The sequence below is a fragment of the Cajanus cajan genome, chromosome 5 (assembly GCF_000230855.2).
Source record: "Cajanus cajan strain Asha chromosome 5, NIPB_CcT2T_4, whole genome shotgun sequence".
NCBI lineage: Eukaryota > Viridiplantae > Streptophyta > Magnoliopsida > Fabales > Fabaceae > Cajanus > Cajanus cajan.
In genome coordinates, this window is record NC_138521.1 from 73031341 (window position 1) to 73052140 (window position 20800).

The 20800-nt window shown below is 33.8% G+C and overlaps 1 protein-coding gene across 4 annotated transcripts; it reads right to left on the reverse strand.

Annotated features, from left to right (window-relative positions):
• Positions 1–5289: 5289 nt before the first annotated feature.
• LOC109811348 (type I inositol polyphosphate 5-phosphatase 12) lies at positions 5290–20366 on the reverse strand. 4 transcript variants are annotated; one of them, XM_083075984.1, is made up of 9 exons: positions 18271–20364; positions 9501–9625; positions 9247–9331; positions 8461–8626; positions 8318–8358; positions 7937–8204; positions 7617–7740; positions 7181–7541; positions 5290–5783 (listed from the first exon to the last, which is right to left on the reverse strand). In XM_083075984.1, the coding sequence occupies exons 1-9, from the start codon at positions 20113–20115 to the stop codon at positions 5505–5507; spliced, it is 3294 nt and encodes a 1097-aa protein (XP_082932110.1). In that variant the 5' UTR covers positions 20116–20364; the 3' UTR covers positions 5290–5504. The 4 variants fall into 4 exon arrangements, with proteins under 4 accessions (XP_082932110.1, XP_082932109.1, XP_082932108.1 ...); XM_083075983.1 differs by having other exon boundaries at positions 7181–7457; positions 8318–8626; positions 18271–20366; XM_083075982.1 differs by having other exon boundaries at positions 7181–7457; positions 7542–7740; positions 8318–8626; positions 18271–20366.
• Positions 20367–20800: the final 434 nt, after the last annotated feature.

Genomic DNA, 20800 nt, shown 5'->3' on the forward strand with positions numbered 1-20800 from the left:
TGATTTGGTTCAATTTTATTGGATTAAATAATAATCTAGCCACACGTGATGATTTCGGGTCCTCAATAAACATATGAGATAATCTCAACATTTTCTCTTCTTAAATTAGTGTCTAATTTTATTTTATTTTATTTTTTGACTGAGCCTAAATCATTTTATAAATTGCTGTCATGATTCTTTTTAAATTAATTAAGTATTTAAACTAAAAAAATAAAATAATTAAATTTTTAATTTTATAAAAAAGTAAATTAATACTTATATATTAAATACAAATAACTATCTCACATGAAAGTATTTTTAAAAATTATTTTATGAAAGAAATTTTAAGAATTCTTTTAATCACATATTTAATTTATTTATTTTTATTCATTATAATTAATTATATATAAATTAAATTTAAATATTCTTAAAATAAAATATCAATAAATTAAAATAATCTTATGCTATAATATAAATTATTTATTATAAATTTAAAATATAATTTATATGCTTAAAAATATTTTTATTCAAATTTTAAATATAATTTATATACTCAAATATAATATTTATTTTTATATAATTTAATATAAATATAAATTATATATAATAAATTTAAAATATAATTTATTTGTTTAAAATAAATTATTTAAATTTTAAATATAATTTATGTACTTAAAAATAATATTTATTTGAATATATAATTTATTAAAAATTTAAGTTATATAAAAAAGTAAATTATATTCACACCTTTATAATTTTTTAAAATTATACCTTTTCATAATTTAGACTTATAATAAAATATTTTAAAAATTAAACAAATGTTATGACCTTTATTGGCTTTAAAACTGATGTCATGTGACTTGGCTACGATTTTTAATGAATTTTTCTCTCTAAAACATCCTCAATTCCTTCAATTACTTCACCCGCGTCTCCTTCTCCTTTGCTTCTCTCACCAATGGTTCCATCGTCTTCCTCCTCTCCAATGGTTATCATCCATGGTTATCTTCATTTCATTTTTTTGTAAATAATTACTACCTTCAAAAATTCTTCCATCGCCACCCACACCCTCACCTTCACGCATTTCCTCCCTGCCAATCGTTCCATCGTCCTCCTCTTATCCAATGATTCTCATCGGTAATTTTTTTTGAACAATATTTTATTAACTTTAAAAGTGTTAAAGTTAAAAATTTATTTTACTTTTTTTTTTTTTTTTTGTAAATAATTACTACCTTTAAAAGTTTTTCCATCGCCACCGGCACCTTTACCCCCACGTGCTTCCTCCTCACCAATTGTTCTCCTCTCCTCTAACGATTCTTATCATTAATTTTTTTTGGAGTAACATTTTATTAACTTCAAAGTGGTATAGTTATAATGAAACATCATTTCATTTTTCTACAGATAATTACTTCTTTCAAAAGTTTTTCCATCGAGTAATTCACGTACGAATTACAATAATTACACCTTCTTCCCCTGATCAATAGTATAGTAACACAACTTTTGGTTTGCAAGATGAATAGTTCAAAATATAGTACTCTTTTATTTAAGCAATTCACTCAAAATATAAAAATCGAGAAGGAAAATAGTGCAATTAAGTCCTAAATCGCCTCTTTTGAAACCTTATTATTGATTTGAATAAATTAACAGTCACAAATCACTGAAATCAGCTTCTATTATTATATTAATAGTTATCATACTATCTTGATAAAGACAAACACAACTACCATATGTTATATTATTGTAAGAGATGTATACGTAGGGTTTGGTGGCTGAAAAGTGAAAGCCCTGAAACGCTTTGGTGGCTTCCATGGTGCTTCACCTTGAAACTACATAATTCATGATTTGCAAGAGGAAGTGCGTGGGGGTGGGTGTGGATGGTGATGGTGCAATTAAGGAGGTGGGAAGTGTGGAGGGTGGAGAGGAAGTCGAGAAAGGCAAAGAAGAGGTCAATGAGGTGGAGAGTGCAGAATTTGGAGATGAAATTGAGAGATGCAAAGAAGAGGGAGAGACAGTTGGAGAAGATGAGTACATTTTAGAGATAGAAAAATTATTAAAAGTAATGAGCAATCACATGACATCATTTTTGGGGTGAGGAGAGAATGAGTAACATTTGTTCAATTTTTAAAAGGTCTTGCATATCTAAATTATGAAGAGGTATTGGTCACAATGTAAAAAAAAATACAAGAGATACTAAGTGTAATTTATTTTGTATATAATTAGTAAAGTCAAAATATTTTATGTTTTATGGGTATAACGGTAAGTAATGGATAATCATGTAATAAAAATAAAAATATTTATTGAATTTGTGTGAAAAGTTAGGATAAAGAAATCTTAAAAAGATGAAAATAAAAAAGCAGTTGAGGGAATAAGTATAACCCTTATCTATAGTTATAAATTAGTGGGTAAAAGATGCTCTATGTCTTCCTTTGAAGACACATACATTAATGAAAGTAGTGGTGGTTATTAAGAGATCCAAAGAAAAAACTAATATACTAAAACATATTTTTACCATTATTAATTATTATCATACAAATTTTTAAAGGATTAAAATTGCTAAAATAAAGAATTGTCTTTATATATATAGATATAAATATATATTTAACTTATACAATCTAAAATATTAGTTAATACACATATTAAAATATTAGTTTATAATTGAATTTCAAAAGTTTTTCTCTTCAAAGAAAATTTTAAAAGAAAATTACATCATTACAAATCACCATTTTTTTTATGATTTAAAGTCTCTATAAACTAATTTTAAGAATTCAATTAAAAAAAAATATAAGATAAGTAACTTGATTATAATTTTTTAAATTTATGAACTTATTTAAATTTGTAAATAATTCAATGATCTATTTATTAATTTAACCTTGTACAAATAACATTTAATAACTCACAAAGATGAATAAAAATAACTATTTTAATATTGTTTATAACTTATTTGATTTCACAAATCTCTCATGAACTAAGTTGTTGTCAACTACTATGTTAAAAGTCCAAGAAGGATAACAGCTAATTAAGTGTCTTTATTCCTATAAGCTAAAATTTAAGATTGGATATAATTATTATCGTATTTTAAATCTTTTTATATAAATTTAAGTATATCTTAAAAAATCTTCCACAATTATGAAAAGTAAGTACACAATCGTCAAGACATAAAATATGGACATTTGGTTTAACTCTTTTCTAGCATATTTTTCCTTAAAAGAAAGAGTTGGCCAGATAATTTTTAAAAAAGTTTAAAAAAATTAAGTTACTTATTTTTATAAAATAAATTTTGAAAAAAAAAGGTTTCTTGTTGATAAAACAAGTTGGAGGAAACTTTTTATAACTTAATGATATGTTTGGATAGAATAATTCAAGATGGTAAATCATTTTTTTAAAAGGAATTTAAATGTTTTATAGTTAAATGATTTGTTCAAATGATTTAAAAAGAAATTTAAATGACATCATTTGTAGAAATTTTGATTAACTAGTTTAGTAGAACTTGAAATTCTACCTAAATCTAGAGAATACTCTCATTTGCTCCTCAACACTCGCTCACTCCATACTCTCAATCACTTCATCTTGCTGTGAAGTGTGAATTAATGTGGAGCTCCAAGAAAAGGTGAAATACTTTTATTATTAGTAAAAATTACAAAATAATGCACATAAATATGAATTGATTTTATTTTGGATAACCATGTATTAACACAAAGTATCTATCATCGAAAATAGTGGCTAATCTCTGCTGGGGAAGGTGGGTATTCCCCTCTCAAAATAGTTTGTTTCATATCCAAAATTAGGATTCAAACCCTAGATAAATTGGTTAAGGGATACAAGCTACTATCATTTGTGCCAACCAATTTTTCCTTTTGTTTTGATATATATTTGTTTTTTTAAATTATTTTTAGTAGTAATTTATTTTATAATATATTTATATATAAAAATATTTAGGAGAAAATTATTGGAGGAAATAAAATTTTACAACATATTTATTGAAGGGAATTTTATTGGAGAGAAGTTTATTGAAGGAAATTATTAGAGGGAGGTTTTGGAGAGAAGAAGTTATCCTCTTTATATATACTATAGAATTAAAATATTTTTATATAAGTTTTTTATAACATCCCTTAGATTTGAAGTCTCAATGGCTCCACTCCACACAATTTCTCATTGGTTAGAATCCTTCGTGAATAACCTTTTTTGAGATGTTCATCCACTTTTTTAGGATCAATGACTAACCCCACAAACCAAGACTTTTTAATGTACCCAGTCCTTACTCACACTTTCTAGGAAACTTCCCAGAAAGTCACATATCCCTAAATTACTCCAATTTAAGCATGTTTAATTGTAGAGTTCTTACGGGATAAGCTATCGAAAAATAAATGTATCTTGTTGGTATAGGTAGTAGTAATTAGTTTCTTTAAACTATTCTAAACTATACAATCTCATACTTGTGTAATCTCTAAATTTCTCTCATTTCAATGTGTCAGGTTGATTCAAACCGGACAGTGTTATGTGTCATAATTGCATGTTTCGTGTGTACTCTAATGTGTGATTTGGTTTGTGTTGCAATATGTTTATTATTATGTGAAGTATCATCGTATGAAGTGTCGTGAAATGAAACCGCTGAGACGTCAAATCTAATTTCCTTTTATTTTGATATATTTATTTATTTTAATTATTTTTAGTAAAAAATTATTTTATAATATTGTAAAATTATAATAATGATTAGTTATTATTAAAATATTTTAATCCAATTTTTTCTTTTATTTTGATATATTTGTTTTGATATAATATATAAATGCTATATAATATCCATCTTTTTCATTTTATTTTAATATAATTGTTTGTTTTTAATTATTGTAGCTGTTTATTTTATAATATTATTTATATATAAAAATATTTAGGAGAAAATTATTGGAGGAAATAAATATTTACAACACATTTATTGAAGGAAATAAATATTTACAACACATATATTTGTTTGTTTTTAAATTTTTTTAGTAACATTTTATTTTATAATATTGTATATAAAAACATTTTAAGAGAAAATTATTGAAGAAAATAAATATTTATAACCAATTTATTGAAAAAAAAGTTTATTTGAAAAAATTATTGAAAAAAATTTATCGACAAGAATTGTTGGAACTTGGAAGGAAATTTTTGAGAAAAACGTTTATTCCCTTTATTTATACTATATTTACGTATCTTTGACAGTTTGTCTGACAAAGAAATAATGTTGAAAATGAAAGAAAGAAAAGTCTTTCTCAAGATGGTTTAAAACTTGACTTCTTAAAACCGAATTGAACTAAATCCCACTAACACAGCGAATCGACAGAAAGGAATTATGACAACCTAATCTGTACTAGCACTTGAAGCAGAAAGAGGTTTCGGATGTTCAACAATTTAAAAAATGCCTCTTATACTGTGCATCTGTGTCATTCACATTTCCCTCCTACCATTTAGGCATTTTTGGAATGTCCAGAGTCATAAACCACTAATGTGGAAGTGTGAAACTACAAAATTTCTGAAACTAATCTATGTAGTTAGCTTATTTGATTTCTTCTAGCACTGTTGGATTTTGAGTCAATTCGAACTGTTTTGGCTGACATACAGTGGCGCACATGGATTTTCTGACTGTAAGTTTGGACGGAAGAACTGCCTTGTACATGAACAACCAAAATCACTTCCTTGTCTCGGGTGTCTTCATTCCACCAGTTCTGTGGTATGCCATTTGCAGATTCTTCTGTGGTATGGAGATCTTCATGACGGACTGAAACCTCTACGTTTTGCTCAGGTTTGATTATGCCCGCAGCTGGTGAAACCTAATTTAAGGACATTTTAAAAATAAAATGATGGTCAATAGGTAAACTCCTGGCAGTTCAAATAAGTCAACGAATCCTAAAGACCAAGTCCTTCCGTTCAATGACAAAAATCCCTTGATTTGTGTTCCCCTCTCCTACTCTCAACAAACATGTCACATTAGATAAAGTAGAACTTCATATCTCCGAAAACAAGGCATACTCCGAGGGAAAAAGTAGTAAGCTTTTTAATTGTTGGCTACTATATCTCCAGCCAAAAGATTGTATGTTTAAGAAACATAAGTATCTGTCAATTATATTATACCATCAGAAACATAATTATCCGCCAATTATGTTAGTGTAATAAACTTTATTTAAACAATCACAAACAAAGATCAATAACAAAACAAATCCTATTTTTGTTTGAAAAGCTGTATTTAAATCCGAATGTCAAATTAATCTCAAGCAACTAAATGATTTATACTTTCCAAAAAAGCTCTTCATTTTATTGTGTGCTAAAATAAAACGGGGTAATAAATTAATTCAATCTGGTGCTGACTTTTATTTTCCCCTAGCAATTGAATTTAAAAGCGGAGAAGGTAGAGTTTTATTATTTAGCATATTAATGAATCTTTGAAACCCTAAACAAATTATAAAATAATATTGAAAACCAATAAACAATTTTCATTTGTAAAAACCTGCAATGAGTAATGGAAGAAAGTTTGGTGTCTTTGCTAAGTAATATGAATCAAAGTTATTTATTTATTTTTTTTTTACAGGAAGGTAGTTCATGAGAAGGGGCACAGGACTACATGGAGACCTTCCATAAGATCCCAATAGTTACACCAGGAAAATTTGATTCATTGAAAAGTATAACACTGTTTAACTTGATAATTGAGGAAGGATAAGCTCAAGAAGCATAAAACGAGACACTACATTCACAAGGGAAATAAAACTACTCTCTGCAATTTTAACAAAAGAGCCTTTATCTTTTCCATTTGCAGAAAATGCATCCTAATGTATGCTAACAATCATGTACGTGGATTTCAGGTTGAACATTCTAATATAAAACTGTATAGATATTAAATTCAGTTTTATAATAATTTTGATGTAAGAGTAATCTGTTCTGAAAACTGTTTACTTTTTTGTCCAAGGAGAGCTCATAATAGATCGTATAGGAAGAAGAGGAAAAAGGATGAGAGAATGGAGCGCATTATAGAGAATCAAACTCACATACTCACAATTAATGTCCTGCAACATAACTAACATAGCTGACTCAAGCAGACTGAAAATTGTTTACTTTAATTTAAAACAAGATATGTCACCCCAACTATTCACATGCAGTAGGATTTGCATCTCACAATTATTCCTTGCCAATTGTCAGAAAAAAAAAATGATGAATTAAGTAAAAGATACAGTACCTCAAGCCATCTAGGAAAGCCAAAGCCACCTCTTGGGCTATAATCAGGTGCCTGTCCATCACTCTTGATTATAGACTGGCCTTCACAAGTGATTTTATATATAGCCTTATCCTTTGTACTTCTGTTTGTAATAAGCAACAATGAAGTGTCCAGGTTTTGAAGGACTACACTGTTTGGGTTGACAGTGGCCTCTGGTACATAACATAAATCTTCAAGAATAGATCTGATTTTCTCATTTGTTGTCATAATTAGCCCAAACTCCTTTCTCCTTATTGATCTATCAACATGAGAAAATTTTACATTGAATTTACATCGGACAGGTTTGTGATCACTATCAGTCACATCCATGCAAGCATCATACCTGTTAAATGGTTTCAGTGATGACAAACTGTAGCAAATAGGAAAAACAGAAAGCAATGGTGACCATGTAACGTACTGTAAAATTGATGACACAACAGGGCAGTCTAAATTGCACTCGGAAACTGGAGCTGACCGAGTATCGCGGTATATTATTCTGTCACACCAAGCAGGAATTCGCTTTTTCTCTCCAGAATCATACCCTGATAAAATATATGACAGTTATTGCATCGTCATTTTTGTTACTAGCATTAGCACTGGAAACCAAGTAACACGACCACATTGAAACTGTTATGTTCATCGAGTTAGTAATTTTTAATCACTTAATGAGGAACCAAACTGAAATCAACATCTAGCAAATAGGCACCAAAAACAGCGCTTGGCATGTCATGTATTTACCTCCTAAACCTGGTTGGTGCCTCTCAAATTTATATGTTGGAGGAAATTTGATAAGTGCCTCTCGCATTCCCTGGAAAACTTTTCCAGCTTTCATCTCCGCCCTGAGTTGATCTTTTTCTCTAAGCCAATCAAAGCATCTTTGAGAAACAAAATCCCTAGCTTCATCATAAGATATACCAAAAAGGCGATAGTTGAAATCACCAAAAAATACCACCATATCTGCTTCAGATAAATCAGGTTTTGGTTCTTCAGAGCTGACACCCATAGCCTATGACACACACAATGAAGGCAATAAACTGTTATGAACTTATGATAAAGATATTGATGGAAAGGCAAGGAAATGGAGATAATCGAGAGCTGAGCAGTAAGCATATGACTCACATTGGTACCACGAAGCATATGAACAGCAGTCGAGACACCAGCTGTAACAGAGAGGACCAATGGCAAGCCAGAAGAGTAAAGTAGCCAAAATAAATATGTGGAGAAGGCAAGAGAGCAAGACAAGAACAGGTATGGTACCATACCAGCTGCAGTATTAAGTAGGTTGGACGATCGGGTGAACACCATATTTCGATAAATGTGATCAAAATCAGCATTTCGCCGATTAACTGCTTCCAAATGAGCAGCCAAGTGACAATTCACAAAGCACATTATCCTATCATACACTCTGATTCTCAAACCCACTCCTCCCTGCTTGATCAATTTTTGCCATGTAATAAGTGTTCATTTCAATGAAGAGAAAATAAAAAATCAACGTTCATAAGTGAAAAACGTTCATTAGCACAATCTTTTTCTTTAATCCCAATCTAGTTTTTGTACAAGTAATATCAATCTGACTTGCATACCAAATAGAATATGAAAGCTCTACAAAGTGGTAACTTATTGTTGCCAAAACAATTATTTAGCCAAAACTGTAAACATTCAATCCGGAATGGTGTAATAAACTGAAAAGGTAATGTATGATTGTTTCTTATGATCATTCTTTCCTCGTGTATTTTCTCTTCACCATTTCCTCCTGGTTAAAAATGTAATCAGAGTATCCTTAAACAGCAATCTAAAAATTATTTCACATTCACAATTGACTTTCAAAGATAACCAGAATAAACATGACAGAAAGTCAAGAAATAAATTTAGTAGAGAGAGAATTTTTAACCACTTGAGGTTACCCCCCTTGAACTTTATTTTAATAACTGACTCAGATCATAATGACTTATAAACTTTAACAGAATGATACTGCATTCCATTGGCATAATTAAAGCATCACATTCTTATCAAATAAGTATTGAGTAGTCAGGGGAACTGATACTAACCTTGTTACCAATTGCACGTCCAAAACCACACGGGACTGCCCCAGCATCAATGTCCCCAACATGAGTTCTAAGATTCTTTCTTACCCTAATTAGACATGTCAACTCATAATATAAGAATGGAAACAATATTAAAGATATATATCCAAAGAACATAACAAGGAGACCTAAGATGCCTTTCCATAAAGAAAACAGGAATAAAAGATTACTAGACTAACTGGTTTAATCTGGAACACACTTTCATTACAATCACTTACCAAAGAGATACAAGCAAGCCAGCAAGCTGCCTAGAACCCATGCGCTCAAAAGCTTTTCCTTCTTCCAAGGCCTTTCCTATTGTATCTAGCCACCACTGCCCCATTGCACTTCCTTCAAGACCTACCTACAGTTGTGATATAGGCAGTGAATGCATGGACAGAAAACACACATTACAGAATATAAGTTGTTCCTGAGATTTAATTTAACTTCTACTGTTGAAAGGTAGAAAAAAAGTATTGCACAGTAGCAGTAAACAATTATATTTAGTGAGAATTTAAAATAAACAAACATCATACATCATTTAACACATGATCTTGTGCATGTTAGTGACTACCTAAGATAGTCTCTCATTTGTCCATGTCATTTAAAAGAAATATATTAAAGCTTTTTATTTTCTTTTTTAATTTAATTTCTACTGTTGAAAAATAGAAAGAAAAAAAAAAACTGAATAACGAAGGTAAAATAAGATAAAAAGTGATAAAAACAATAATTTTAAAATTTTCAAAATAAATAAATAATGTAGATAAATGAGAAACTGACATGACACAACCAAGTTGTGTGATAAACATGACCATGGCTAACTCTTCTTCAGATCCATCTAAGAACCCGTTCAGTCATTTCAATGAAAACCCTGGCTTCATTCTTTCTCCCCTTCACTAGATGGTGCTAATTATCAATCTTGGAAAAGATCCATGACTAGAGAACATTTATCCAAGAACAATTTGAAATTTGTTGATGGATCAATCATTTTTCCTTGCTTTTTTGATCCAATGCCAGGTAAAAAAATGCAACGTAATGATCATTTTTGGGAATTGGGGTGAATAGAACCCTATCTCCTCAAATTCTGCAGAGCACAATATACATTGAAAATGATAGGGATTTCAGGAATGACTCAAAGTAAGTTTCTTGAAAGGTGATTAATTTCACATTTTTTATATCTAGCAAGAAATTCACTCTATAAGACTAGGAGATAGATCTGACTCCTCTTTACTGACATGAAGATTTGTGGGAAGAACATGAGTACTTACATCATATACAGTTATGCACTTGTGGTACTGTTCAAAGTTTAAAGTGTAGAATCCACGTATGTCATCTGATTTATCAAAGGGCTGAATGATCAGAGTAAAGTCACAATGAAAACACAAATCTTACTCATGGAACCTTCACCACGAATCAATAGTCTTTTCTTTGGTACTTCTTAAGAAATTGGATAAAAATCCTAACTCAATTTTATAAAACCAGCATGTAAGATAAAAATTGCTACCCACTTATATATACACTAATATGGTCATCTCACTAATCGATGTGGAATTTCCAACACATCCCTTTCATGTTGACGATTTGACATTTCGAGCATAAAATTTGCATGATTGGGCATCTGCAGGTGGTCAAATAACATCCAGTGGCAGGTGACAAATGGGTCCAACAACACTTGTTAAGATAGGCGCTATTACCAATTTAGAAAGTGAATTAGGAGTCTAACCCAACCCTACAAAACTAACTTGTAAAGTGAAAGTTGTCCCCCACTTATATACTCTTTGTTTGCTTTCTAGTCAATGTGAAGCTTGGATTTTTGCTAATACACATCTCACAACTAATAGTATGAGGCTTGGTACGCGAATAAATTGAAAGTGACCCTTTTTAATGGTCTAGGTAGGCAGGACTTAGATTTTTTCCAATACACCACCTCGTGCTCAACACTATTGTACTTGGTGCGTGTATAAATGTAGGTGATCCTTTTAGAAAATCTAGAATAAAGTCTATTACCATCTTAGAAAGTGAATTATAAGTCTAATCCAACTTTACAAAACCAGTTTTTAAGATGAGAATTACTTCCCACTTATATACACACTCTTACCTATGAGTTTAACGCCAAAAAAAATCAATTTGTAAGATGAATATTGCTTCCCATTTATATACATTAATATGCTCATTTAACTAGTTAAAGAGGGATATCATACAGTACTCAAGGTTGGGGTTGAGGCAAACACCTAGGAAAAGGATCAACCAAATACATTTCTTGTGGCCAAGGTAGATACACAATTGACACATGCTATTTCAAGGATGGATTTCCACCTTGCTTTAACTTCAGGAATTCTGATTCCACAATGTTATGTCATTGAAACAACCAATCCACAACAAGAACACAACCCTCTTCTTTCACAATTTAGGCTCCTCAACAAAGGCTAGCTCTAAATCTCATCATGACCAATATACACAATTACTATCTTTTCTCCAACATTCAAATAATGAATTGCAAAATCATACCACACTTATCAAGTCAGTGCCTCTTTGGCTGATAAGCCCTCCCCTGCCATCTTGTTTCTTAAACCCAACAAGAAGACAACTCTTCTTTTTTACTCACAACATAAATTTTGGACACTAGCGCCATAGACCACGTTTGTCCCTTACTATCAACTTTTACCACATTCACCATTATTAAACTTGTCATTATTAGATTCTAAAAAAATGTCACTATTAGATTGCCCAATGTTTACCAAATACCAAAAGATGGTTGATTCAAGTAACACATGCTTGATTCTCGTTGAACAAGATCTTGAATTTGAATCGTACATTTGGAAAAAAAAATCCCACTTGAAGAACAAACCCCACCATGTTGTAGATGTTCTTAGCCTGATTGTCTCTTGTGAAGGATATCTTGATCTAGACCAAAAAGGATTGCCCAATGGTCCTACCACATCAACAAATTACTCAAACACCATATTCTTTTATGAAACCTTCTACTCGAAAAATGTCTCCCAATTTCAAGTTTAACTTGATCTCTATTCATAAAATATCTTCCACTCGTAACTGTAAATTAACTTTTTCTCCATTTTCTTTGGCCATCTAGGACATTCATACCTTGAGGATGATTGGACATGTTGAGTTGAGGTTAAAAAAGGATTATTCATATTGACAAAGCCATCTCTACCTATCTCTTTTTCCATTCATGTAAATTCCATTTGTAAGGATTACCTTCCATTGTCATTTTTTGACCTATGGAATTTTCACCCAGGTCACGTTTCCAAGGGTGTATATCATAAGATTTGTGTAACTTTTCCATATATCAAATTTGATCAACACATTGCTTTGGTTTTAGCCATATTGTTAGACAACAATAGTTATTTTTCTCTACAAGTACCATTGAAACAACTAAACCATTTGACACAGACAAGAATAAATATGGGGTGACCTTTGGTCATCCAATCCATTCATGGACATCATCTTTTTCTCACAATTGTGGAAGATTTTACTAGCCATACTAGTTTATGTTTTTAATGGAATCTTAGAGTGGGATTTATCCTCTCATTCACAATTAGCCAATACTCAATTTAATACCAAAATTAAGATAATAAGGTCTGACAATGGTTCTAAGTTTGACGTACTATTTTTTGTATAATTTTGGTATCCATCAAACATCAGTTGTGAAAGCCCTCAACAAAACTTTGTTGTTGAGAACAAAAACATTTTAAATGTTGCAAGCTTACTGCTCTTTTAGTGCAGTTTGCCACAAGTCTTGTTGGTCATATCCAGTCAACCATGTTGTTCATCTCAAATAGATTATCATCTTCAGTTTTACAACAAAAGTCTCCCTTTGGGTTGCTACATCATGAAACCCCAACTTTGCTTGACCTTCAAAGTATTTGGTTGTTTGTCATTTGCATCAAATTTTGCTATGCATAGAACCAAGCAAGATCCAAGAGCCCAAAATCAAGCATGGCACTAAAGGATGGGCTCTGCATGACCTATGCTCTAGATCCACCTCTAGGAATTTACTTTCCTAAGAACATGTTGTAAATAGGAGTATTTTAGGAGATTTGATATTATTTTATAATCTTTCCTTATTTCCTTTATTTTTGTTTATTTTCATAGTTACCTGTTTTAGGGACAAATGTAACTATATAATAGCGTAAGAGAAGAATGTAATTACTGTGAAACAAATTAATAGGATCCTCTCTTTCAACTTGGTATCAAGCTCCAAATCTTGGGAGCTCTGTTTCTACTGCCCTAAAATCAGAAAAATCAGAGTTGATGCCACCCTCTCCATCGTCGCTGTCGTTGAAGTCAGCAATGAGCCAAAAAGAAGCCTCCATCATTGACGATCACAACATCGAGTCACATAGCTAAAAAACTCCCCATGTGCTGCCACAATTTGCCTCATTCTCTTGCGTGTGTAGGACACGTGCCCATCTCTAGTGAGACCCTCTCACTAGTGACCACCCAGATAGGTTCGCTGGGAACCCCCAGCCCATTCCAAGGGGTGGTGTGGTTTAGATCCCTCCTGTTTAATGCAGATCTGAGTTCTTTGTCTCTCTCCTGTTGTTTATTTTTTTTAGTTCATCCATGGGTGATGAAAAAGCCCCTCCTTTAGGTCCTAATGACTCACTCAATGAGTTGGGAACATATAGACTTGTTGGTTGAAACTATCTCCAACGGGCTAAATACATTCAAAGAATTCTTAAAGGTCGATCAAGATTAAGCCATATTGAGGGAGAGAGTCCAACTCCGGATGACTCAAAATTTACAATATGGGATAATGAAAACACTCTCTGGTTTCAGAAATCAGTCGGAACTAGATGTTTTACCCTAACTCAAAGGAAATGTGGGATGATATATGTGATTCATTCTCCTTAAAGAAGGATTTTGCTACCTATTATGACATTCAAACCAAAATTTTTAATACAAAATAGGGAACTCTATCTGTTTCGGAGTACCATGGGATCCTTTATGGACAGTGGATCGAGTTGGATCAGTATCAACGCTTGAAGATGTGTAAGGCATATGCCACAACCCATGTAGAGGTTATAGAGAGGGAGAATTTTCAAATTTCTTGATGGTCTGAATCTAGAATACGATCCTATCCAAGTATAGATCTTAGGGAAAGAGAAACTTCCCTCTCTATCTGAAGTATTTTATACTGTATAAGGTGAAGAAATTTGAAGAGTAGTCATGCTTCATAGGGGATGCTCCAACACAGGTTATGACAATAGGAAAATGATCCTACAAAGGATCAATTTTTGGAAGAACGCCTTTCCTGAAAAGGAGTCATGGAGAATATTGCTAGTATTGCAAAAGGTCAGGACACTCTAAAGAGACATGCTTCAAGCTTTATGAGAGAGACAAAATTCTTGAACGCACCGGTGGAAACAAAGGAACTATACATAAATGGGTCAATCATACAATTTTAGAACATGAGGAAACAAATCCACCAACCCAATGATATTAAAGCATGTAAGGAAGAGATCGTTCATCTAAGAATGATGATTGAATCTATGAGTAAGCCATTTGGCTCATGTACATTGTCCATGAAGCGTAAGAGTTCTTTAAATACTTTTGGCTTCGTATCTTAGAGAGTTTGAATTCTTGATTCTAGAGCAACGGATGACATGACCCCTTTCTTTCACTCTTTACATCATATTCTTGGCTAACAGACTTATTTCTATACAAAAGCTCACTACAAACTTGAATATGTAGTTCCAACTTTTTGGGATAGACTATGAGGATATGTCATCTACAATGCAAAGAGGTGCACCCAGACTTATGAGATAGACTATGAGAAGACATTTGCACCTGTGACAAAGATGAATATACTTTCCTTGGCAGATCATTTCGGTTTGGACTTGCAATAATTTGATGTAAAAGGTGTCTTCCCATATGGAGATTTAGAAGAAGAAGTTTACATGGAAATCCCCCCCAGGATTTGGAGCTTTAGATGAAGAAAACAATGTATGTAGATTAAAAAAGGCCTTGTATAGACTAAGTAGTCTCCACAAGCATGGTTTGGGAGATTTACCCAGATAATGATTTCCTTGGGATACAAGTCTAGGTGATCATACTTTGTTCATAAAACACACCCCGTAATGGCAATCTCACAATACTTTCAGTCTATGTAGACGACATGATCATTGCAAGCGATAATGAAGAAGAAAAAATGACCCTAAAAAAGAAGTTGGCAACACAGTTTGAGATGAAAGACATGGGGAAGCTGAAGTATTTTCTTGGGAATTGAAGTTGCTTATTCCAACATATTTATCTCTCAAAGAAAATATGTCCTTGATCTTCTTAACGAAATAGGAAAGTTGGGATGCAGGATCTCAAGAGTTCTAATTGAACAGAATCACAAAATTGGAAGTGAAGAAAGTCCGCCAGTAGAAAAGTATCAATATCAAAAATTGGTAAGAAAGCTAATTTGCCTATCACACGCTAGACCAAACATTACTTATGTTGTGAGTATAGTTAGTCAGTTCATGCATGACCTCCGGGAAAGGCATATGCAAGCAGTTAACAGGATCCTTCAATACTTGATGTCAAGTCCAAGGAAGGGATTACCATTAAGAAGTGGAGACACAATGTCCACATAGATTTATATTGATGCAAATTATGCAAGGTCAATCATAGATAGGAGATCTACTTATGGATATTGCGTGTTCTTGAGAGGGAATTTGGTGACTTGGAGGAATAAGAAACATAATGTAGTTGCTCTGTCTAGTGCAGAAGTTGAATTCAAAGCCTTGGCACAAGGCATGTGTGAAGGGCTATGGATGAAGATTATTCTTGATGATCTTACAATTAAAATAGAGTTACCTATGAAGTTGTTTTGTGACAACAAGTCAGCCATTAACATTGCTCACAATCCAATTCAACATGACAAGACCAAACATATTGAGATAGACAGACACCTCATCAAAAAGAAATTAGACAATGGTCCTATTGATATAGCTCACGTCCCTACAGGATTCCAAGTGACAAATGTACTAACTAAGGGACTTCCTACTAGTAGATTCCAAGAGCTAATAGGCAAGTTGGGATTGATAGATATTTATTTACCAACTTGAGGGAGAGTGTTGTGAATAGGAATATCTTAGGAGATTTGATATTATTTACAATTATTCCTTATTTCCTTTATATTTGTTTATTTTCATAATTACTTGTTTTAGGGACAAATGTATCTCTATAATAGGATAAGAGAAGAATGTAATTATTGTGAAACAAATTAATAGAATCCTCTCTTTCAATTGAACACGTGTTTTAGGCTTTAGCATCATGAAACCCCAACTTTGCTTGACCTTAAAGTATTTGGTTGTCTCTTTTTTCCATCAGCATTTGCTCAGCACAGAACCAAGTTAGATCAAAGAGCCCAAATTCAAGCAAGGCACTAAAGGATGGATTTTGCATGACCTATACTCTAGAGAAATTTCCACCTCTAGTAATTTACTTTCCTAAGAGCACATATTTTTGCACCGCATGTATCTACTACATCTCCCCTTTCCATCACCATCATCCTGACTGACACTTCTCTATTCTTCAATTTTGATCTCAATCAAACACCACCACACCTATTTCTTCCTCAACACCAACCACTCGATCTAGAACTCCCACTTCTAAGTTCTCTAATATTCCTCATTGTTCTACTACAAAATCTCAGCAAGTCAAGATTCAAGAAGCATTCCTCATACCTCAAGGATTTCCAATGTAGCATATTAATCCTAAAGTACCCCTTATACATTTTCTTTAGTATTATTATATGACTATATCTCCTCATTTACATTACACTTTATCCATCTCTTCTCATGTAATTATGTCAAACCTGAAACCTATAACCAAGCAATTTAATATGAGAATCAGATCAAAGATATGCAAGTTGAACTAGTTGCATTGGAAGAGAATCAAACAACAAGGTACTCTCAAGTACTTCCCAGGTCGTGAAATAACTCATACCTACCTTGGCATCACTCTTTGTCAATGTAAAATAAGCCTTAGACATTATCTCCGATTATGGTCTCCTAGCTGCCAAATCTGCTATAACACCAATAGTTAAAACCACGAAATTGCAGTTGCGAGAAGGATTCCCCTATCTGGATGTAAGTGCTTATTGCAGGCTCCTTGGCAGATTATTGTACTTAACCACCAGCAGACCTGACACAAGCTTAACTGTACAACAATTGGCAGATTATCCTACATTCCTTCGTTATCAGGCAGCACTGCATGTACTCAGATACATCAAACATCCTCCAGCCCAACTCAAGGTTTATTCTTTTCCGCCAATTTTCCTTTGAAACTTAAGGCATTTGTTAATCCGAATTGGGCTTGTATGGATATTAGAAAATCAGTCACACTGAATTTTCCAAGGAATTTTCTCATATCTTGGCACTCAAAAGAAACCATCAATATTATCTTAGTCTTCCTCTGAAGCTAAGTATAGTGCCTTAGCATCCACAGTTTGAGCTCCAATGGCTCATGTATCTCGTCAAATATCTCTGCATGCCGTCTATCTCACTCTCACTAACTTTGTTATATGTGATAGTCAATCTGCTCCCAAATAGCAGCTAATCCCAGCTTTCATGAAAGCTTCAAACACATTGATAGATAGTCACATTGCTCATAACTTGTAAGAAACTCCAGGCCTGACTGTTCTACTTGTTCCTTGTTTCTATTGTTGACAAACTAGCTGACTATTAATAGAGGCATGGATCCCCTACCATTGACATATTGTATAATGATGTAACCTGATTTACACAACCCACTGTATACTAAATTTATTTGAGTTAGCCAGGTTAGCTATTGTGTTAGGGACTTTGGAGGGGAAGACAGTTTGGATACAATGTATCATCATATTGTATACAAACCAACTCCTGTTAATTCTATCAATCTGGGCAGTCATTTTTCTCCTTTTCATTTCATTTTAGCGTAAAGCAAACAAAGCTTCAGTTCACAAACAAAAATTCAATGGTTAAAAAAAGCTGGCAAATGAATCAAATCTTATCTTACAGTTTCTTTTGCTGCAGACATTGCAAGAAAACCAGCACCCATCTCCACTTCTTGCAAACCAACAACCACAATGCCTACATCTGATGCGACAGAACCCAGCCATGATGAAAGTGAATCCTGAGAAGCTCTACCTTGACCGACATTCCATGTGCCAATCAAAATTCTGACATTGTGCCGCCTTGAATAAATAAGTTCATTTGTGGCCAACTCAGATCTTATCATGTTGTCAACAGGACCTGGAGATGCAATAATCCATCCGCGTATGCCACCATGGGTAGCCAAGCTAAAAACATAATCACTGCCAACAGCCAATTTAATCACAGGACCATTATGAGCAACCCATGCTGCAATTAGATTGCCTTCTAGGTCCAGTACTTGGATAATACCACTTACATAGCCTACATATAACCGTGTTCCAAAAGTGCAGAAGCATTGGACAGCACAAGGATGGCGATTAAAATCTTGCACACGGGCCCCAGTGCCATCCCATTGCACAAGTAAGCCATTAGTACATCCACTCCAAACCATTCCATCGCCTGTTTGCACAAGTGCTTCTGTCCTTTTAGTATCTTCGACAAATGCCCCAGCTCCCTTGGTTGCAACTCGACGCACAGCATCAGCAGCTCCCATTATAGCATTACGTGAGCGCTGCAGAAAGCTAGTACCCTGGGATTTCTCCTTTTTTGAGGTGGGAACAAACTTGACCTTCATTTCATCTTCTACTGCTTGATCCTGCTGCTGCATTGATGACATGTCAACTCGATTTTCCACCTGACCATCTATGTTAAATACTTTGAGAAGCTCCTTTGTACGGGCATCCCAGAGTGAAAAGGATAGAGGGCCAGCGCACCAGACTCGACCTCTAACATGATCACACAGCAAACACTTAACCTCTTGAGAAGATATGCTGCAGACGCCGTTAACGGTGACTTGAGCTCTGAGGTCTATGAATGACCTCTCCACGAGTAAGGCTGCCATGTGTCGTTCTTCGGGAGACAGGGAAAGAGATTTTTCGACGGATTCCCATGGCCAGATCTTAATAATACCCCCTTCAGAACCTGACCAGAGATCCCCGTAGGTAGTTATGACAATGGCAAGAACGGGACCTCTGTGTGCCTGCCAAGAAAGACCTTCCTTAAAGGGGGTAGCAAAGCGTTGATCCATTTTCCAAGACCTAATCTTGCCATCCTTATGGCCACTCCAAACTAACCTGTTCCCATTGTCGACGGCCAAACATAAGGTGGGAGAGGTATCCGCAGATTCATAAAATGGAGCAGCGTCCTCGTCACCCCTTCTCACCTTTCCACCCAGACCGTTACCGGGTTCGTACGCGTTTTTAATTTCCCACACCCTCACCCCACCCTCCTGACCAGCCCACAACTGTGTTTCCGTACAAGCAATGTTCCTGAGGAATTTGCCGACCTGGGTCTCCCTTAAGGGATGGGGCCTTAACTCAAGGCATGGCGGCCGCCCTGGATGAACGGACGCTCTGAAAGGAGCCTTGAAGATCCCAACCCCGCCCCCGGCGCCAATGAATTCCTGCAATGGTTGATATTGAGTCGAATCACCGCTTTCAGTGTACTCGTCGTCTGCGGCAGCAGCATTTATAGAGGATGAATGGGAAAATATGTCGTCGTCCGAGTCGGTGTCGTAAAACGATGACTCGATGTTGCTGGATATACGGCTATCGTCCAGACTGTGCTTTCGGACTCGCTGGCGCCGTTTGTGTGTGGACGTGCCTCGTAGCTGTTGGCTGTACGAGTGGGCTTTGCGGTGAGGTGGAAGAGAGTTCAAGCCGGCCAGGGACTCCTTTTCCTTTTCGTCCTCGTCGATTCGCTCATCCATAGTTCACTGACTAGAATTTGTTTGTTCCAAGGAGGAAGGAGGATTGGTATGATAGAATTTGCAGTTGACAGAGAACGTGGGAAATGGTCTAAAGGGATTGCCGAGAGAGAGGGAAGCACGTAAGAATTTTGACGAGCGGGAAGTAAGGCGGGGCATACTGGAAGCTTACGGACAGGAATGAATGGGATCATCTCCACTCACCACTCGCCAGAGAATGAGATCATCTAAAGCTTTTTTTTTTTTTCAAATTAAAAAGGTTTGGTCTGTTCTAAACAGATTTCAATGGTAGAGGGAAATTTTGGTTGCTTTATTCGGTTGAACCAAAATTACCTTCTCCTAAATAGAAAAATAAAAAAGATCGGTAAAAATAAATAATCTAGACTTTCGATTTTTTAATGAATATCAATATAACCTTCAACGAAATTAATGTATTATATAAAATAAGTTGCTTACATTATTAAATAATTAATAAAAGTATATTTATTTGGTGGATTACACACAAGTTTAAGGAAAAAGTTCATGGTAATTGGTATTGCTTTTTTTTTTTAACTGAACCCAACGTCCACTAAAGAATTGGTTAACTATATTTAATAAACATTTTATTTTTTAATGATTGATAATAATAAATAAAATTATAGTCAAATGGAACCATTACCATCATTTTTACATCAAGAGTCACAAACCG